This window comes from Anopheles funestus, chromosome 2RL (assembly GCF_943734845.2).
Source record: "Anopheles funestus chromosome 2RL, idAnoFuneDA-416_04, whole genome shotgun sequence".
Classification (NCBI taxonomy): Eukaryota; Metazoa; Arthropoda; class Insecta; order Diptera; family Culicidae; genus Anopheles; species Anopheles funestus.
The window spans coordinates 58865802-58885344 of record NC_064598.1 but is presented as its reverse complement, the minus strand read 5'-3'; the positions used below and the strand labels follow the sequence as shown (position 1 = coordinate 58885344).

General features: G+C 37.1%; 2 protein-coding genes across 11 annotated transcripts; one reads left to right on the top strand and one right to left on the bottom strand.

Moving 5' to 3' along the window:
• Window positions 1–59: 59 nt before the first annotated feature.
• On the top strand, window positions 60–4998 carry LOC125764257 (beta-ureidopropionase). Its single transcript, XM_049428283.1, has 4 exons — window positions 60–937; window positions 2850–3112; window positions 3192–3604; window positions 3678–4998. The coding sequence occupies exons 1-4, from the start codon at window positions 834–836 to the stop codon at window positions 4056–4058; spliced, it is 1161 nt and encodes a 386-aa protein (XP_049284240.1). The 5' UTR covers window positions 60–833; the 3' UTR covers window positions 4059–4998.
• LOC125764255 (MAGUK p55 subfamily member 7) lies at window positions 4984–18012 on the bottom strand. Of its 10 annotated transcripts, none has more exons than XM_049428272.1 (12): window positions 17675–18012; window positions 14696–14909; window positions 13774–13955; window positions 13553–13648; window positions 12211–12342; window positions 10443–10475; window positions 9827–9994; window positions 9546–9728; window positions 9337–9472; window positions 8821–9099; window positions 8402–8745; window positions 4984–8337 (listed from the first exon to the last, which is right to left on the bottom strand). In XM_049428272.1, exons 2-12 carry the CDS (start codon window positions 14736–14738, stop codon window positions 8161–8163), a joined length of 1773 nt encoding a protein of 590 aa, XP_049284229.1. In that variant the 5' UTR covers window positions 14739–14909; window positions 17675–18012; the 3' UTR covers window positions 4984–8160. The 10 variants fall into 10 exon arrangements, with proteins under 10 accessions (XP_049284229.1, XP_049284235.1, XP_049284231.1 ...); XM_049428278.1 differs by having other exon boundaries at window positions 8821–9096; XM_049428274.1 differs by having other exon boundaries at window positions 17691–18012.
• Between the last annotated feature and the right edge of the window lie 1531 nt (window positions 18013–19543).

Sequence of the window (19543 nt, the reverse complement as noted above, 5' to 3'; positions counted from 1 at the left end):
AGAAAACATTGTTTTGTGTAGAAAATTATGGAATATATCTGTTGCCGGTCTCTTAAATACCGCGACTTACTGCTATGTGACCGCGACTACCTGTTCATATCCCAAGAGGCATAGATGCAGAAGAATTAAAAAAAAATTACAGGACCTTTTTTTACAAGAATTGATTTTTTTCTATTAAAGGATTTTTTTAATATACAGCATATCTTCCCAAATCTTAGGTTGAGATTCACTCAATCCTTTTAGTGCTTTCTATAAGACACTCAAACATGTGCGTGCCTAGAAAGAACGGTTCATAGTTGAAGATTAGATTACAATTATTTACATCAGCCGTTTAAAGAGTACAAACGTTTGCTCATGTTACCATCAATGCTCTTGGCGGTGAGAAAACCTGAGGTGTCGACCGGCCAGAACCGGCGGCTAGAAGATTGAGGAAACAGATTATGTAATCTGGAGAGTGAAAGTGGGAGAACCCTGACATCGATAGACCGCGGGAGCCCGATGAAAAATGTGTTCTCACTCATGTTGATTCCAAAATTCTCTTTTTCTCTTGTATCGCGCAATGCACTGAGCCGAGTCGAAGTGCGCAATGCTAGGTTGAAATGCGCAACGACGACTACCGCTGCTCGTTTCACTTACGGTTTAGTGAACAATTGGGTGCGTTCAAGTGCAAGTGTCTTGCCGTGGCCGTGTTACATTGTGTTGATCATTGCCCCCAAAACAATCATACGTCGTTCATTAGGTACGAGACTGTTTGGAAATTACATCGGCAAGCTGTAGAGTGTATTGATAGATAGTTTACTTTTAAATCGAAAGTAAAACGTTAACACAGTAGTATGTCTGAATCGAATTTCAAAAGTCTAGAAGCCACTCTAAACAAATATATTCCCCCGGAAGAGCTGCGTGAAGTGAAACGAGTGCTGTATGGAAGGCCAGACGAGTAAGTAGAGGTTTGCTGCCTAGAATGAAGTGACAATGAACATTGTAAATGTTGGGTATTTTTTTCTATCGATTTATTCCGGCGCTTGATACTCTCTCTCTCGTTCATTTTGCTATGCGCTCGATAAAAATAGATATCAACATTACACTACGTTCGGGAGATTGTTTTGTGAAGAAATTCATGGCCCTTTTCTATAATGTGAACCTGAACTTGAATGTTTTTAGCTTTAAAGTTGTAGCACACGATTACAAAAGTACGTCCGAGCAGCAACCAAGCAAATAATTCGGCTATAATCTGCATAGTATGACAATAAGCATCTGATAACAGTACTGTAATGATAATACAATGGATTGGTGAATTGTTTGCGATAAGCTTTAAGATAACGCGTTGTTGTGACGGTAGATTGTGACCTTTTAGGACGACAAATTTACGACAACTTGAAGAACTTGTTCAGTGTGCATGCAATTGGGTCGTTAAAGTAATCCCAGCTACGATAAATGTGACTTGCAATGTTCAAGGAACTTAGAAAACAAGTGACACACATTATTGATTGTTTGATAAATTTTCTAGTAACGTAGGTATCTAGAAAAAGGATTATTTTATCAATTTTTCTTTGTGCCAATCTAGATATTCATAATATCTTTCTAATTCGATCTAAAAGTTCCGCTGTGGAACACACGGCGAAGAAATATTTGAACTGGATACTAATCGATGTCGGATAAATCTGAGCAGCAGGCAATAGATGGCTGCAGAAGATGATAAAACATGTTTTTTTCACTAAGCACGGAGTCCTGGACTGAATAACCCTATCTATTCGACAATGGACGGCAAGCGACGACAAGCGTGGATTCGGATATTTCACATCCTCCATTAAGGGGATTAATGTCTCCGAATCTTTTGTGCTGATCACGTCTTGGCTTCACTAGAAGAGATCACTACAGAAGTTGGACTGGTTAATAATCCCCCCAATTTAGTATTTAATATTCATCTCGTGTGGGTAACGGGACAAGAAAATAGGAATTACAATTAACAATTAAGACAATAGAAATTAATTATTGTACAATTACACTTATGGCTGAAAGGACGAGGATTCGTGAAGGATTCGATAAAATGTTCGTTCGAACGGTATCACGTATAGCGGCATGGAGGACAAACAAGCGAGTCCATTCCCCAGCCCAATCTGGCCAGCGCAGTCGAGCTTTGGGGAGACCAGACAACGATGGTGTAGTTCAAGTTGGATCGTACTCGCCATCAGTATAATGCCTTCTAGCAGTGCGGATCTTTGAGTTCAGATGATAGCCTAACAACCAGACTCAAAAATTTGTTAGTCTTTGATATGACATGCTTTACAAGAACATGGAAAGAGAGTGTCTAATCAAATGACATTCCCAATTCTTTCACAGAAATTACACGACTTGTGACGGTGCCTTGAAGAAAGTACGGGATTTTATCAGATATCCCAAAAGAGATCATACAGACCATTTTTACGACAGTAAACGGAATAGGTATTCAAGATAATTTGGAGGGAACAACAATCAATAGACGAACTCACAGGAGGTGGCTCTTGAGGCCATCCACATAAAGCAGATAGGGGAAAAGATAGCAACACAGTCATTCACAAATAACAAAAATAACAACGGACTAAGGACATTTCCTTCAGGAACACCAGAGAAGCTTAGAAATGTTCAATGTCTAGCAGATGATGCCGGTTAAATATTTGTGAGTAAACCACAAACGGCGAATACTCCAATATTTGTGAGGATTCGTCATGATCACTGTCTTCTTTTCATCGATGTTTTTAAGTCTTTTAATCGTCGATTTAAGTGGCTTTAATTTTTGTAGAAGTCCTTGTATTATCGATTGTTTCGTTTTCAGCTAGTAACGATCATGATTCTGTTGGAATGTTTTACAGCAATGTGTTACAATTCTCCGAGGAAACCATTTCCCTGGCCAAAGATGTGGATATCGAGCTGAAAGGGTACGTTTTTAGTGCCCGGAAGGAGGATCTACGGCGGCCAAGAATAGTGCGGGTAGCAGCAGTACAAAATACGGTGGACATTCCGACCACGGCACCGATTCATGTGCAGCGTGATGCGCTGCATGAGAAGATTTCGAACATTTTGCGTGTTGCCGTAACTGCCGGTGTCAATATCGTATGCCTTCAGGAAGCTTGGAGTAAGTTTGCTGGAAGAAAAAAGAAATTCTTCTCTTATCAAAATATTTTGTGTATGCTTTTTTTTACTGTTTACTGTAGCCATGCCTTTTGCATTCTGTACGCGCGAAAAGTTTCCCTGGTGCGAGTTTGCTGAAGATGTGGAAAATGGACCAACGACGAAGATGTTGAAAGAGTTAGCCAAACAGTACAACATGGTGATCATTTCGCCCATCCTGGAACGTGATGCAAATCATCACGATACGATCTGGAATACGGCTGTGGTCATTTCCAACAATGGTTCCTACATTGGCAAACATCGGAAGAACCATATACCACGCGTGGGTGATTTCAATGAGTCTACCTATTACTACGAGGGCGACACAGGACATCCGGTGTTTGAGACACAGTTCGGACGCATTGGCATTAACATTTGTTACGGACGCCATCATCCACAGAACTGGATGATGTTTGGCGTAAATGGAGCAGAGATTGTATTCAATCCATCGGCCACTGTGAGACGTAGCAAGGTGTGTGAAATGATGACTTCATGCAAATAATTTCGTTTGCATTCGTTTTTCTTTACAGGTAGGTGGATTAAGTGAACCACTGTGGGGAATTGAAGCTCGTAATGCAGCCATCGCTAACAGCTTCTTTACCGTCGCAATCAATCGAGTCGGTACGGAAGTCTTTCCGAACGAGTTCACCTCCGGCAATGGACTGCCCGCTCACAAAGATTTTGGCCCATTTTATGGTTCGTCTTACGTGGCTGCTCCGGATGGTTCGCGGACGCCTGGACTGTCGCGCGATAAGGATGGTCTGTTGGTGGCCGAGATGGATTTGAACCTCTGTCGGCAGATAAAGGATTTCTGGGGCTTCCAAATGACTCAGCGTTTACCACTGTACGCGGAAAGCTTAGCAAAGGCCATTAAACCCGACTACAAACCACAGATTGTGCGGGAAAACTAAACCAAAACCAGTTAATTCCTATTTCCAAAATGGAAAATATTATGAAATTTCTGTGTACAGCCGCTAACTAATTATAATGGATGTAAATTAGTTCCATTCCTCAAACAGAATGATAAGAACAAGGAATCAGAATGTTTTTTCAAGGCATATAGGTTAAAGCTAGCGCCAGAGAATTTCCACACTCAATACAATATTTTTTCTTTGAACATTTTATAATGCTTATACGCAACAATTTACCTAAAGTTTGCCTTTGCACAAACAATGAAATTTTACCCTGTACATTACTTTTCTCTTCGCTTATTGCGCCACTTTGAAAATGAAAAGAAACATAAGACCAAAAAATGAAAGGAAAGGAAAAGACCAAAACGAAAGAAAACTATGTAAAACAAGGAATGTAGAGTGATAGAAGCAAAATTAAAGAAAGAAATAAATATGATAGGTAGTAAAAAATCAATGTAAAAATTAACAAAAGGAACGAAATGGAACGATCGGAACAAACTTATCCGTTGCATTAAAAAAATAGTCCAATGTTTTTATGTGTTTCCACATTTTTCATCTACTGTAAGAAATACAGTAGTGTTATGCAAACCAACCAGATTTATTCCGTTCATCAAAAGAAACGATCGTTTCTGGTGAAGCGGTTTACCAAGCAAGCTAACGAGTGGAGACGCCCAGTGGTTTAGTAGTAGACAATCAAACGACCGTTTCCCTCGTAAACCAAAGTCAATTAACATATAGTCCTTTACAAAATGAACGAAATAAACGAAGTCCTTTACGTAATGAATGAAGCATCGATAGTTCCGTAGAATTCTGGTTGTTTCGTCTCGAGCCTGTTTATCTCTCGATGATACAAATTTTAAAAATCTATACAAACCATCACGGTCACGCACGAAGAAAAGGAAACAATGGTCATAATAAAGAATCGTTTTCATGTTTCGAAGATTGGTTTTTCGTTTTGTATTTACTGTACTCTTTTTCCATTGCATAGTGCTTGCTGTTGAGTGTGTACACAATGGGGTGACATTTTTGTTACTTCGCCCTACCCTTATCCATCCTACATGATTGGCTTGGTTTTGTATCGTTTCTAGAACTAATCAACAAACAACATCATTCGTTTTGTTTTATTTTTACGCGCTTTTCGTGTCTTTTTGTGTGTTTGCATGTTATTCAATATATGTACCATACATGTACATAATGTTTGATCGTTTTTAGGGTTTTGTGAATTTTTGTTGTTTTGATCAATATTGTTTTGTTTCTGTTTTTTTTTTTGTTTTGTTATATGCACGCTTAGAGCCTAGAAAACAAATAGATTTTACAACATTTGCCCGAAAGTTAGAATGTTTCTTTCCTTCATTCTTTGTTCTTATCTCGCAAACATTTTCTGCTACACAATTCAGTTTAAACGTCTTTGTCTTTGGCTGGTAGGAATCGTATGATTAGCACAGCAAAACATTGGGAAGATCTAACTGTTTGAGGAATTCGTAGAGTGTTAGAAACTATCGCGATGTATTTTTTTTTTGTACGATCATTCCACAAAACAACATACCCTCATACACTGGTCGACAGGAGAATACATAATTTGCCACAAAATTTCTTTAGGTGGTACACTTGTCGTTAGCTATCTGGCATCCAGGTTCCAGAAAAGAATCGGAGAGTTTATAGTTTCGGGATGCCTTTGCTGCTGTACTAGGGACACATTTTAATGCCACTTTTATCGTTCCATCCATCACATACTGGTTAAGATAGTAACTTCATTTCTATGTTAGCTTCCGATACAGCGAGATAGATCTGGTCTTAGGACGAATCATCAACGATTTGGTGACGCAAATTGTTTCTGCATATTGTCCCGATTGTTCACAATTTACTTGCACACACACATCTTCTTAACAATCCAGTTGGCATGTAGTTCTATTAAACAGTTGCAGTTATAATATATCCCGCAAGACACGCTTATACCAGATACACACACACACTAATTTATTGTAAATGGTATTTTTTAATTTAGCGTAGCTGTTATGAACGTTAGTTATTGAAAGGGATATCCTTCAGAGTAAGACGTGTGGTGTATAATCTGGATGATAAATTAGCAACAGCTTTAGAATATTACATTGCGAGCTTGTACACATTTCTTTTCTGGTTTTATAGAAATTTTGAATGAAGTTAATAATTATTTTTGATCCAACATTTCTAACTGTGTGTTTATGTATGCGGGGGTTCTGGTTAGCTTAGTATCTGGTTTGGCCTTTGCGCTTACTTTCATTTGATTTTTGTTTGGTTTTGTTTGGCTCACTGTACAATGCTGCAACACATGGTTGATGATTTATATGAATTCCTTTAACGCTAGAGAAAGACGTATGTACTTTTGTGTAATCCGTATGGTTTTTTTAGCCCCCCTTCATGTTATGGTTATCTTGTTCACAAACCATATTCCGGATTCTATTGTTCTTTTAGTGGAAAGTAGTAATGGTTGGCAAAATGCTTTAAGATATTTAAATACAGCAAGGCTATATGAAGATACAGTGTACTACATTTCAATTCTATCCTCTTTGTTTAATGATTTAGTTTATAAAACGGGTCGGAAAATACGGACTTTCATGTTATGAATTTTGTTAAATGCTGCTTTAAATATATCTATATTGCAACTAGAAACGGTTGAACGGTTGTTAGCTTTGTTACTATTCAAGTGATTCTTTTTTCTTGTATTGTTTTGTTTGTTGATTAGAAGTTGTGTTACGAGAAAATGGCTTCAACAGATCGTTTGGGAGTAGTTGTGTTGTATGATTTTTTTGTCTTTCAAAATTATGCTCTTTTTTGCTACGGGGGTTTTAATTTCATGCTTTTGTAGGTACGGAAGTTGCTCATGGCGCATTGGTGGTGGCATTCAAGAAATCTGAAATTGGCGAATGTAAGATATTTTTTGTTTTTAAAACACTGCCTAATTTGTTTGCCTAATCGAATTTCTAAACTTTAAATAAACCATTTTGTGCAGTTAGTTTAAATTCATTTTTGATTAGTTTACAAAAAAACAAACCTCAAACATGTGCAATGATTAATTAAAAATGCAATTAAAAATGTGATTAAAAAAAAGTTATTAAATCTAATCACAATTGCAACACGTTTTCACGAATCCAACCATCTAGCTAATGTGTGTCTGTTTTGTTTTGTTCCACTATCTGCTATCATTTATCGCACAAACACGGGTATAAAAAACATCGGACTTTTATGCATTTTTGTCGTCCCTTCTCCCTTTCTCATAGCTTAACTCTCGCACATAACTGCCATTTCATTTTGGGCAGTGAATTTGCTTTAATTAAATTCCTACAAATAACATGCAAAAACGTATCGTGAAGTTAAACGGGTTAAATAAGCTCTTTCGTGTCTTTCTGTTTATCTGGTCTATGTTGCATGCCATTGTCGCTCTCCATCGTTGGCTGATTAAAGAACTAAAACAATCGAACATGAATGTAAAGCGTTTCACAGCTGTGTAGCAATACGCTTATCGGCAAACAACAAATGTCCTCTAGTATATAATTACGCACAATGTAACACAATTCCTGGCGTTATATCACTAAATCTTGATTTGATCGTTTTAATTACATTTGGTTCCACCGAGCATCGAGATAGGAGACGCGAACCCTCGTTATATGTGTAGAGTTGTTGTTTCGAGTTGCCCAATCCTCTACTAACCTCACGCTTTGTTTGGGGTTTTTTACAACTATCTGTTAGTAAAGCACCTTAGAATAACGTACAAGCTTATTTCATATATTCTCATTTCGAGAGAAGCAGCTGAAAGCTATCGAAACTGAAGTATTGGTTTAAAATAATAAATACTTTACATGATGTTGAGCAAGGATAGTTTATTAAAGTAACGTTGATGGTAAATAAAATCATACAACTAAAAACAAATGTATCATTTGGAAAAAGATAAAATATTTGGTAACTAAAATAGTTATAAATCCAACAACATAAGTAACGGATTCATTTCAGGCAAATGGGGGGAAAAAATTACCACCTAGTACGCATAATGCAATAGAAAATGAACAATTTTCAACAAGTTTCGATTTCTAGCTTCAACACCGCGATCGATCAAACTCAAAATTATCTACTGCACCCAGCTGGCCGGGGCCCAGAGCGGCTCGGATTCACATTTGTTGGCAAAGTTGACCAACTTCTCGAACGCCTCCGATAGATCATCGTTTACAATCTCATCGTCACAGAAGTGGCCGTAGAGAAAGTTTATACGTTCGTCCGATTTGATCATTTCCATAAACTCTTCATCCTGCAAAGAAGAAATACATCAGTACAAGGTTGTATGTAAGGTGGTTTTGGCTTCTTTAGCTTACCGTAAATCCTCTCGAATTATTTTCATCAAACGTTGAGCGTGCACGTGCTTTCGTGCGTGATTTTTTCAACTCCTCGTACGCCGGTGGTCTAATGTGTACAATGTACGGCTTTAACTGTGCCGTCCTTAAGGACTTTAGGGCCTGATAGTGTGGTCCAATAACGCACACACATCCAGCGTTCACGATGCTTTTTACACTGTCAGCCGCTGTACCGTACAGATGTCCTTTATACTCGCCGTGTTCGATAAACTTCCCAGCAGCAATGTCGGCGTCCATCTTTTCGCGCGTCACAAACAGATACTCCCTGCCGGCGACTTCTCCGGGACGCATTGGGCGCGTAGTGTCTATAAAATAAGCGTAATGAACGACAGCGGATCAATCAACACCACCGTGGCTTACAATATTGCGCCATTACTCACATGGAACAGGGCTTTTGTATTTTTCCGGATCTCGTGCGACTAGCCGACGCTTGAGCTCGTTTCGTCCTACACCGGGTGAACCGATTAAGATGATCGGTCGAAAGACACCGGGACGCGGGTACAGCTTGGCCACCTCCTCGTAGGTGGCGATCATCTCTCGATCAAAGTCATCGTTCTCAGCTGTATCGTACATAATCTTTTTAGTCTTTGGCCCACCACAGGGATGGTTTGGGTTTGGTGAACCGGGTGGAGTAGAGCAGATGGAGGCACATGAACCTTCTTAGGGTGGTAACACAGATGCGAGGCAGACGAAGATGGGATGAGCAGTTGTAGCAATGCGGGATGACAGGCACAAACGGGCAATAATGTATGATATTGCAATGAGGGAAAACGAGAGCAGTGGAATGATAATTTTGAGTATAATGAGTGTTACAAAACAGGCGTTGTTACTACAATGCAAATGTAGCGCACATGCACTTCTTTGTGTACCGAATGCTTAATCTACTGTTTGCTCACTTTTTGCATCACCATTTGTTTCCTTCTGTGTTCGTTCGTGCAGTATGCGACGCTCCTGAAGTGCCCGACTTGGTATTAACCCGGCCCTGGTAGTTTTTTCACCTTCTTTGCGAGCCTGCCACCAGTAGGAATCGTCCTGTCGGAATGATAATAATGGGTTTTTGTAATGTGAAACAGCAGCAACTTAACGCAATGCTGTTTCTACACACCTGAGATACAATATGCAGTATGTCGCCCCGCTGGAACCCTAGACCGGCCTCTTTGCAAGGGATGTAGGGATCGTTTTCTGGTTCGTAGTCAAAGTATGCTCTAACTCGCACCTTACTTTCACGCTGATCCAACTTCCCATCCGACGGAACGAGCTTGAACGTTATTGTGCCTTCAGAGTTTTGCTGGTGGAAAATTAGTCAAATTGCCAAACAGTTAAATTCTCCCTGTCCCTGTACGATGAAAGAAATCGATGTACATCGTAATATTTCACCAAACTCACCAGAATCGAAAGAACATCACTTGGTGTTTTGCCCTCGACATTAATATTATTAACTTCGATCACCTCATCGCCAACGTGAATAAGGCCCGAACGATCAGCTGCCCCACCGTGCATGATTCGTGCGATAATGATTTTGCCCGTTTCCTCGTCTGTTTTAATGGTAGCACCCTGAAATATCATCGATTAAAGTACCGTTCGTGTTATCAAACATCAAACTACTACAAATCAATCTAATCGCTTAACTGAATCCGCGTAATCGCGCACGAATGATAACAGTTGTTTAGCATATAAGAAAACTTATCGCCAAGAAGCTAAACGATATTAAAATAAACTAGCTGAGCAAATAGCAGTATAAAAAGTAGTTAATTTATCTATTGGTAAGATTATTATGGCGGTCAAAAATACTTTATCGGTTACCTCCATCGCAAATAAGTAATTGAAACAAACAAAATATATTTTAGCAAATCAACACCAACGAATAATTAAACCGTAGCAGCATAAATAAAAGAATCACTTTGGCAAAACCGTTTGAGTAGGATAGGTAAGCCAAATCATTAAAAAAAAATCAATGACGTAACTAAAATCCAAGAAATTAAAAATTACAACAAATACTTACAACGATTGGTTCCGCACTTTGTGCTCCAGCACACTGAATGCAGTGAAAAATGAGTGGCGAATAATAGTTTGTATAAAAGTTTGGTGTATTGTTTCACAAATTATCACTACAATGTGAAATGCGGTTCGGTCATTGAATTGAAAATTTTGTTCAAATTGTTCAAAAACAAAAGAAGGCTAATAATCAACATACAACCGCAGAATGGATGCGGACTAAAGCCTCTCACTGTATACGAACAATTTATTAGGAAACGTATAAGAACAGAAGCTAGTCGACCGCAATACTTTTATAAGCCTTAGATTTATTTTAATATTCGAGACGGTGCTAACGAATGTTTGTGAGAAATACCGATTACACAGACCTGACGTAATTTTAGATATTTTTGTTGTAGCGCTACAAAGCAAACTAAACAATACGATTGAAATACCATTAAGAAATGCGAACGTAAAGGCACATATACCTACAGGTACACTGTATCGATGGAGGTATGATAAATGTATGAGTTTTTTGGTATAACTAAACAATTTGTGGTATATTACTGTGTTTGTATTATTATGAAAGCGTGTAGGGATTGTCAAAGTGTGCAATACATCTTTCATGCAATTATGGAAAAATATGTTTCAACCATTTATAAACGCATCTTAAACACAATAATAACACAATGGAAGATCTAACTATATCACTATTTAGCAATGAATACGGGAAATATATAAAATTTAGAAAACAATATAGTTTTATTCGGAATGTATGTGTTGCAAAGTCATTTAATTAACAAAATATTACAGAAACTTTGTGTCAAAAATAGTAAAAAGCACAGGTTAAAATAAAGCAAAACATGTGCGGAAAGAGTTGTAAACTTTAGGATAAGCCTGAATTTCTCTGTATGTGTTGTAAAGCTGTTTGACAGAGAAATGTAACAGACTAACGGATTTTTCTATAATAAAACACATAAATTTCTGTTGTTTCTAGTGAAAAGAGCTCTGTACATAAAGAAAGTCATTGTGATAATGCTGTGCTGCAACGAGCAGCATGTTTCTGCACTCAACACATAAATGGAGGCTGATTGTATGGCTTACAATGGGCATAGGTTAAAACTGAAAATAAATGCAAGAAGCACATGCTGCTGGATGCCACCACTTCAAGCAAATGTTGATGTGTAATCCCTGGCCAAGGTAAAATGGGCAAACATCATCCTTCTAGGTGTCTCTAGGCTAAGACAGCCACTAACTCACCACTTGGAATAAGAAACAGACTGTAGTCTATAGTTTCAATGAATGTTTCCTCATTTTACATCCAAGGACAAGAGTAGACTGGCAATGTTGTTGCGTATAACTTGTGCGCTTGCTTAGAAAAGGTGAAGAAAGATTTTAATGCTTCAAGCAACAATTGTTTCAGCGATGAAAGCGCATGATATTATGAACAAATCATATTCTTTTTCGTTAATAAGGGATATACACAAAAGAATAGAGCATTAACGTACAATTTACTACGCACTTTACTCTAACCATTTAATGAATATGTACACATTATATATAAAGCATTCGTTTGCTTCTGCGCTACTGTTAACATGCACCTAAACAAACAATCACTACAAAAATGTTACAACAACATAAAACAACTACATCAAATTAGTAAAAAAATAATTCTTCAATCCACATCATATAACAAGAAACTTTGCTTCACTTAATGCATTTAACAATTATTAAATTTTAGCTAATAGTTCAAATAGTTAAATTCAGCTATTTAACAAATATTTCAATTAACTTACCAGAGGCTCGTTACTTTTGACGAGTTGTACGATTTTGATGGTTTCCTCGTCTTCGTCAACTTCCACAGGGATATCCGGAAGATGTGGGTAGAAGTCCTTTTGCGCGATTGCATCGTGTGCAAAAAGAATACTCTTAAAAAAACATATGGAACAAAAGAAGAGGTAATGTTGTTTTTAAAACATTGTTAAGATATTTTGTACTAAATGTAGTTGATTTCACTTTCATAAATGTATGACAAGGATTATGATCAGAAATGATACGCGTTAATACGTATAAACATAAACATCATACAACAAAGAAGCTATTTTATAGCAGGCACCGGTTTTTATGCGATAGGACCGGATATCTAGTCCCAACCGGATCGAGCTTCCCGTACCCAGGACTGGCTATTCTGCTGCGGATAAATAAAGTCAAGGAAAGCCAAAAATGGTAGGCCCCGACCTCCCTAGAGGTTGTAGTGCCACATAAAAAAATGGGGAATGAACGTTATACATAATATGATACACAAATCGCAAACAAAACGCATCTCTTATTTACGCACAAACGATCAATCTGGTTGTGGACCATTGAAGTGATTCGATATGAATAAATGAAACACGGTTGATTCCATCCGGTCGATCAAACGAACGGATACACAATGACATAAATGTATTGCAAATCCCATCCTAATGCTTTCAACTTCAAGCTCAGTTCAGTAGTAAATTGGGTCCGGATGTATTCTACGCCAATCGATTGAATGTCATTTATTATCCAGACAGGTTTAATGAAAGTTTCGTCCAACCGCAAATGCACACAAATCGCGTGATGGTAGAGGAAACCTACATCGAATTTAATGGTTGACCTTCAGTTCATCAAAAGGGACGATCACACTTAAAATTAGAAACATGGTGAAACATATGACTTTCAGCGTTCGTGCACGATTGTGATTATCTAAGCAAATATTGGTAATGACAAATTTTTCGTATGATAATGAAATTGTATTTTTTTTTAAGTAGACAAGGGCCAATCAGGTTATAGCGTGGATGATGCAAGAACCAGTAACATATTCGGACTGGATTCAAGGAGCGTGCCTCCCAAACGCAAAGCTGAATACTTCGCTATGGGTAATTTTTTGCTCAAGAAAGCATAAATCAAAAAACAAGAAACGATCTGATACCCAATTATGAATCAGTTTGCCATAGACTTTGTATCGATTTACGACAAAAAAGATTCGTTAGTAGAAATTGACAAAATCTCAAAACAACTTATATTTCAACATGACCATGGAGATATATGCAAAATGCAACATGGTGTGTAATAAGAAAGTAAACTAATATTATTCCAAATTTCTATAAAGCTTACCTGCAAATGCGGTGTTTGTAGTAGGTGGAAAACCTCTTTACATAGTGGAGAAATGTGACATCTTGGTGCAAGCAGTTCCAAAACTTCCATCAGGATCTATCAGTTTTGAAAAGCGAATAGAAAGCAATAAATAGTGTAAAAATAATAAATGTTATAATCCTCTCTTATTAAGAAAAGGTAAAAATTTACAATCGACGTCTTAAAGAACATGTATCACTAACCTGCACTGAAGCGGACAGCAATGGTGCTATCCTGTCGTCCTTGTTGATTTTGGCCACCTTGCTATGTACATTCACAAGAGCATTTAATTCCTTCGATTGAAGCAAATTTTGCAAAAACCCAAGATCTTTCTCATCGGTTAAGCTTTCTGCTTCTTTAAGCGATGTAATCAACTTTGATATCACTGCAGAAAGAGGGAGAGAGTGAGGAAATCATATCATGAATTATACATTTTTTACAAAAGTATTACTATGCCTTTGTGTGCTAGTGGAATTGTTTAACAATGTCTTTAATGTATTGGGTTATTATCAAAGTAAGATACATAGTAAACATATGTATTGCTTTGTTTAATTTAATGAAAGACATAAAGCGAAATCTAAAATAAGAACAAAACAGTTTACCTAAATAACTATTTCAAATCAACATGTCAAGAGTACTAAGCAAGAGTACTAAATAAATATACATTAAATAATTATTTCTGGTGGTATGAATTGAATGAATAAAATAAACTATTGAAACTTGAGAACACTGCCACAACTACAAAACAAAGGTACATAAGTCATATAACTAGAAAACAAAGCGTTTAACTTAGGACACTCCGTTTCGTCCGTTGTTATTTTCCAGCCCAATTGATTCTCTTGCGAACCGCCATTGTGCGACTCGACATGATTTTTTTTATGATTACCATTGACGTCATTTTCAAAGTGGCATTCTTCTAAATGCAACATGCGTGCGTTTCGTCATGAATTTGTCTGCACTGCGTTTTTAGTTTGGGTATGAAAAGGTTCTCCTTTAAAAATGTGTTTATACACATTTGTAAATTTGAACGTAAAGCATTGTCACATTCAACTAGCGCGCTTGGCATTCGGTTTGATTTTTGTTAGTGTAACATATTTTTTCCATATCTATTAGGTTTGCTCTTACCGGGATCATAGCTTCCATCCGACGCCATGGCAATTGCGGTCATTATGTACAGAACCTACTCTACAGATATTAAGTATGTACACGAATACACTACACAAGCAAATAAATCACTGTATTTTATGTTGACTTATTTCAAATGCACACACTTTAACGATTCTTTATTCACTGGTTGTTTTTTCATACACAGTCATGCCGCAGAATTATGTTAACAACACTGTTAAAGATTTAAAAATTATCATACATTCACTGTAATATATTTGTATTTTCACTTCTGCAAATCTTCTGAATAGTAGAAGTAGCAAATAGCTTTTTTGTAAAAGTAATACACTTAAATTTAAAAAATGGTATATAAGCTCTTTAAGGAAGCTCTGATCAAGAAGAAGTAAACAGACAGCATAAAACGAAACAAATAAAAAAGAGTATCCACAAGATTCAATAAAGAACCAGTTGTGAATAATTAATTCATATGGTATTTGATAAGAGATTATCATAATTATGTAAACGAAATTAACAAAAAACAGACTTTATTTGCAATTCCCAGACCAGTACTGCGTTAAGTTAAGATTACAATTTACTCAATGCTAGTAATCGTACTCTTGGTGACTGCTCACTAATCTACTAACCAACTGATAGAATCGGTACGTGGTACAGAATGAAGGATGTACACCATTAAATTTCAAAGGTCCTACATATCATGGCGTGTATATTGCGAAAGAAGATCACGTATGAAAGAACACATTTTATTTTTATACCATATAAACATGAAGCTGCTCTAAATATAGCACCTCATCAGTGTCTGACCACCGATCAGTTTTCTCACATCCTGCGAAAGGTAGGAAATGTTTTACCAGACCGTCTGTTCGGTGAAAGAAAGAGTCAGCTGAATTTGTCCATCATGCTGACCTCGGACCTGTAAGTGAGCCGACACACAGGGGGCTAGATTCAGCAGACTTGAATTTATTTATTGTACACACTTTGCTTCGTGGCTAGCGAGAGATTCGCTAATACTGCTGACATTGTATTTTAGCATTATGTTGTCAATATTTGGTTTCAATGCTTTCTTATGCATTGATCCAAGCGTTAGTACGCAACTCAAGTAGATTAAATAAAATTACGCTACATCTGTACAAAAGTATCGTCAGCCAATATGACCAAGAAAACTTTCTCCCATTAGCAGCACACATCGTCAGGGGCAGACTGAATATTATTTTATACACGATCAAATATTGACAAATCGAGGTGACACGTCCCGGTTTGCCAAACATTTGCTATACTAGCGCAAAGCTGTTACAAAAAGGGCCCGGAATGAATTTTCTACTTAGAAATTAACTCGGCGTAAGATACTGATTTGGGGGGAAATTTTGCATTATAAATAGCCAACATGTTGGACCTCCCGTCCAAATGACCAAATGTCCGTAAACAGCCGCAACCTCTGGCAGCTGAGAGTGAAACTACATCACTTTACTTGATCGCAAATAGATTAAACGTTTGATCTTTGAAAGGGCTTGCATGCATGGGCGCTATGGACATTATGTGTTCATTTAAACTTTGTCGACTGAACGTTTAAAATTTTTTAACTAAATTTTAATGCATAATTAAAGTATTGAACAGATGTTAAAGTATTCAGTTTTTTTCAGTTCTAAACAAAAAACAAAGTGTTCTAAAAATACTAAAATTACTATTAAATTAACGTTTGACCTGTTACTGTAAATAATTTTATGAGTTTCTTGCAAAGAGTATCATGTAACAGGTTAATATAAGTCAAACGAAAAACAATATGCTTATTGTTTAATTTTCAGTTTTGTTCTTACTACATGAATCAATAAATGGATACGAAATTCATTTGTACTATATCAAGTGAAATTGAGCTTCCTTTCCTTTGGTTGTATTAATATTTCTGTATCGAAGTATTGTTGGGAGCATTTATGTATCGGTAACATTTTCTACAACAAGGGGTAAAATGAGGACAAATAGAAAACAGACACAACCCCCAAAACGTATAAGCCGATGGCGGCATTTTGGTTTGAAAATAAATCACCAACACAAACTCGTGCGCGCTGTTGGAAAATCTCCCCTTTGGCTTGAAGTTTGGCTGCGTGTATGTGTGTTGTGTTTTTCTTTTCAGTTTTCCCTATTGTCAGACAGTGCGTTATTGATGAATTTTCCACTTCCACTTGCACATCCAGCCCGTAGTAGCGATTAATGCTTCCCTTTTCTATCCTTCTTTCATCCGCAACACATAACATAAGGTGGTTTTTACGTTCGTTTTCACTCGGTAGCGAAAAATAACTGAAGAATGAGTTTTGTTCTTATAAGTAAGGTCACTAGTTAGTTGAAAAGCACTTGATTTTCGACACAGCTGGTCACCTGTTCTGAATTCACTGCGGAAGACATATCTAACAATACACAGCTACGCACGGCGACCGTCACAAAGAAGTAGCAACAGCAAAAAATCAATCGAGTTCCATTTCGCTTTACGTACAAATCGATATTCACATGTAGCATTCTCTAGTCGAGTGACATTTTTCGTGGCAAAGTGTATTGCCTGGGGGGAGGGCTACGTTTGTTAACATTATAAACTTCATACAACGGTGTAAGCACTTTTGAATGAAACACGAGAAGAAAACTGAACTTTGTAGAGCGTTTTATGTGTCAGATGAAATTTTGCATCGTAAAACGGAACCATTCGTAAAAACAATCTATCTTTATGATTTTGTTTAAATTTTAGCACGTTTTCACATCCCACTCTGTACAGCAATGCTTATTTTATCCATTATTACTTCACTGCTTTTGTACTACACATCACTGACAAATGTGAATTAAATTGCACTATCACACAAGCGGACGTCGTTCATTGTTGGATGGTTAAAGCAGACTATTTTAGTACGCTATCGTTTCCCCACCCCCGGAAGGACGGACGCTATATTGATCTTCATCAAATTTCACTGCATTTCACACGAATGGAAAGAATGGTGATACCTAGACAGAAAATCACCGTACCACTGTTGCCACCGCACGTTCGCACCCCAACATCAATGAAACGCTTCTAATGCGCTACGACAGAATGGCCACGATGTGCACCCCCTAGCGAAGGAAATTTGACAGAACACCCTCGTGTGTCGTATGCCTTCGTTTTATTTTATTTTTTTCGCCGAGCGATATGGGTGAGATTGCATCGAATCTGCTTAGTGGACTAAAAAAGGTTTACGGCGGGGTAGTTAAGAACGCCGAATCCATAATATGAAAACAACGCGTTTCGGCTGCTTCTGCGACTGCGCCAGAGTGCGCGGCACAGTGGTTACACCCTACGCACATTGAGGTTTGAGAGAGTTTGGTGGACAGCTAGTCGTAATAGAATGTGCAATATTTATTTTTAAATAAATTTTAAAATAACTTATTTTTAAATACTTAATTTCTTACTACTTAAATACTTAAATTTTACATATTTTTTATATTTTAATTTCAAAATTAGCATAAATGATAGATTATATTTTTCTATTTGAATAAAAGAAATTGTCAAGATTAAAAATGCGTACAATACTTAAAAACTGCAATAACAAATTCTAATATAGCACTTACTACACGTGCACGTGTAGTAAACGCACGTGTTATCGTGTAGCACGTGTCATCAAAAATACGGAAAGCTTCTTATAAAATATTGAATGGAAGATTCAAAGGACTCTTGCCGTATCTCAAATGTACTAAGCGGTTGGAGCGCCTGATAAGTAAATGTAATTGTTGTGTACTCCACAACTTTGGTGTTTTGTTGTACTGATTCACACCACACGCAGGACATGGATTTTCGGCAGTGACGGTTGAGTTTGCAGTATATAATTAGACATTACAAGGTGAAACTGAAAATTTTTTAGTGCTTACAGTTCTCTAAATAATGTTCAATTTTCGTCATCAGTAACATTCCGATAATTCCTTTTGAATCATTGTTCAGTAACTTCCTTTGGAATCATTGAAGAAACATTTCACAATGGGGTATTGCAATGCTCCATTTGCTTGTCTCACAATGTGCTTGGCATTGCTTTCCGAGCTTCCAAATCTATTCCACAAATTGTAAACGAAAACAAGTTGTTATATGAGATACAGTTAATGCTTCTGCCAATTTTTAAATCAGTTGGTTTAGGTTTGAATTCAATATCATTCGTAGTTCTGCGTATTCAATGTTCGTCATTTTTCGTATCTAAATTACTACTCTCGAAATGCAGAAATTGGCTTTTACGCATGTTAGCCGCTGGAACATGTTTTTACAAGTTTCTGCAAAGCAAATTATATTTACTTTTTTTTTGCAAGTGATACACAGTAAAGAAGCAATAACCAGAAAACGCTCAATATTTGGCATGAAATTGAAATTGAATGAATTGCAAAGTTATTTTGGCAGAGTGAGAAAAACCTGTTTGAAAAACACCTAAAACACAACCGGCCAACATAAACTTGTACGCTTCGTATATTCACTGTCGAGATCGGTGACGTGATAGTTAGTAAAAGTGGCATCGTTCTTTCCACTATAGAACCAAAATCAAATCCTATTCCGAGAGTCCCCATGTACACAGAATGAACTATCCCACTGAAGGTTAATGTATCCAGGGATGGTTAACAATTACAGACGAAAAACTCTTGAAGTTGTAGTGACAAAAGCATGTTAAAGCAGTAGTGAAGGAAACCAAAGTGGGACTCAAAACTTGCGTGAAATTAAAAAAAAGTCTGAGTTTAGTAACAGATTCGGAGTATATTAACATATTAAGTACAAATTCGTTATTAACACGATTGTTTTTTTTATTATAAAATGGTAAACAAATATTTTGTTTTAGGTTCATCTCATTCTTGCTTTCTACACAT

Excerpts from the sequence above, each read along its gene's own strand:
- LOC125764257 (XM_049428283.1), top strand. The coding sequence starts at position 834 with ATGTCTGAATCGAATTTCAAAAGTCTAGAAGCCACTCTAAACAAATAT. Across the intron at positions 938-2,849 it reads CTGTATGGAAGGCCAGACGA|CAATGTGTTACAATTCTCCG; the intron begins GTAAGTAGAGGT and ends AATGTTTTACAG. Across the intron at positions 3,605-3,677 it reads TATTCAATCCATCGGCCACT|GTAGGTGGATTAAGTGAACC; the intron begins GTGAGACGTAGC and ends TTTTCTTTACAG.
- LOC125764255 (XM_049428272.1), bottom strand. The coding sequence starts at position 14,738 with ATGACCGCAATTGCCATGGCGTCGGATGGAAGCTATGATCCCG. Across the intron at positions 13,956-14,695 it reads GGATGGAAGCTATGATCCCG|TGATATCAAAGTTGATTACA; the intron begins GTAAGAGCAAAC and ends CTCTTTCTGCAG. Across the intron at positions 9,729-9,826 it reads GTGATGTTCTTTCGATTCTG|CAAAACTCTGAAGGCACAAT; the intron begins GTGAGTTTGGTG and ends ATTTTCCACCAG.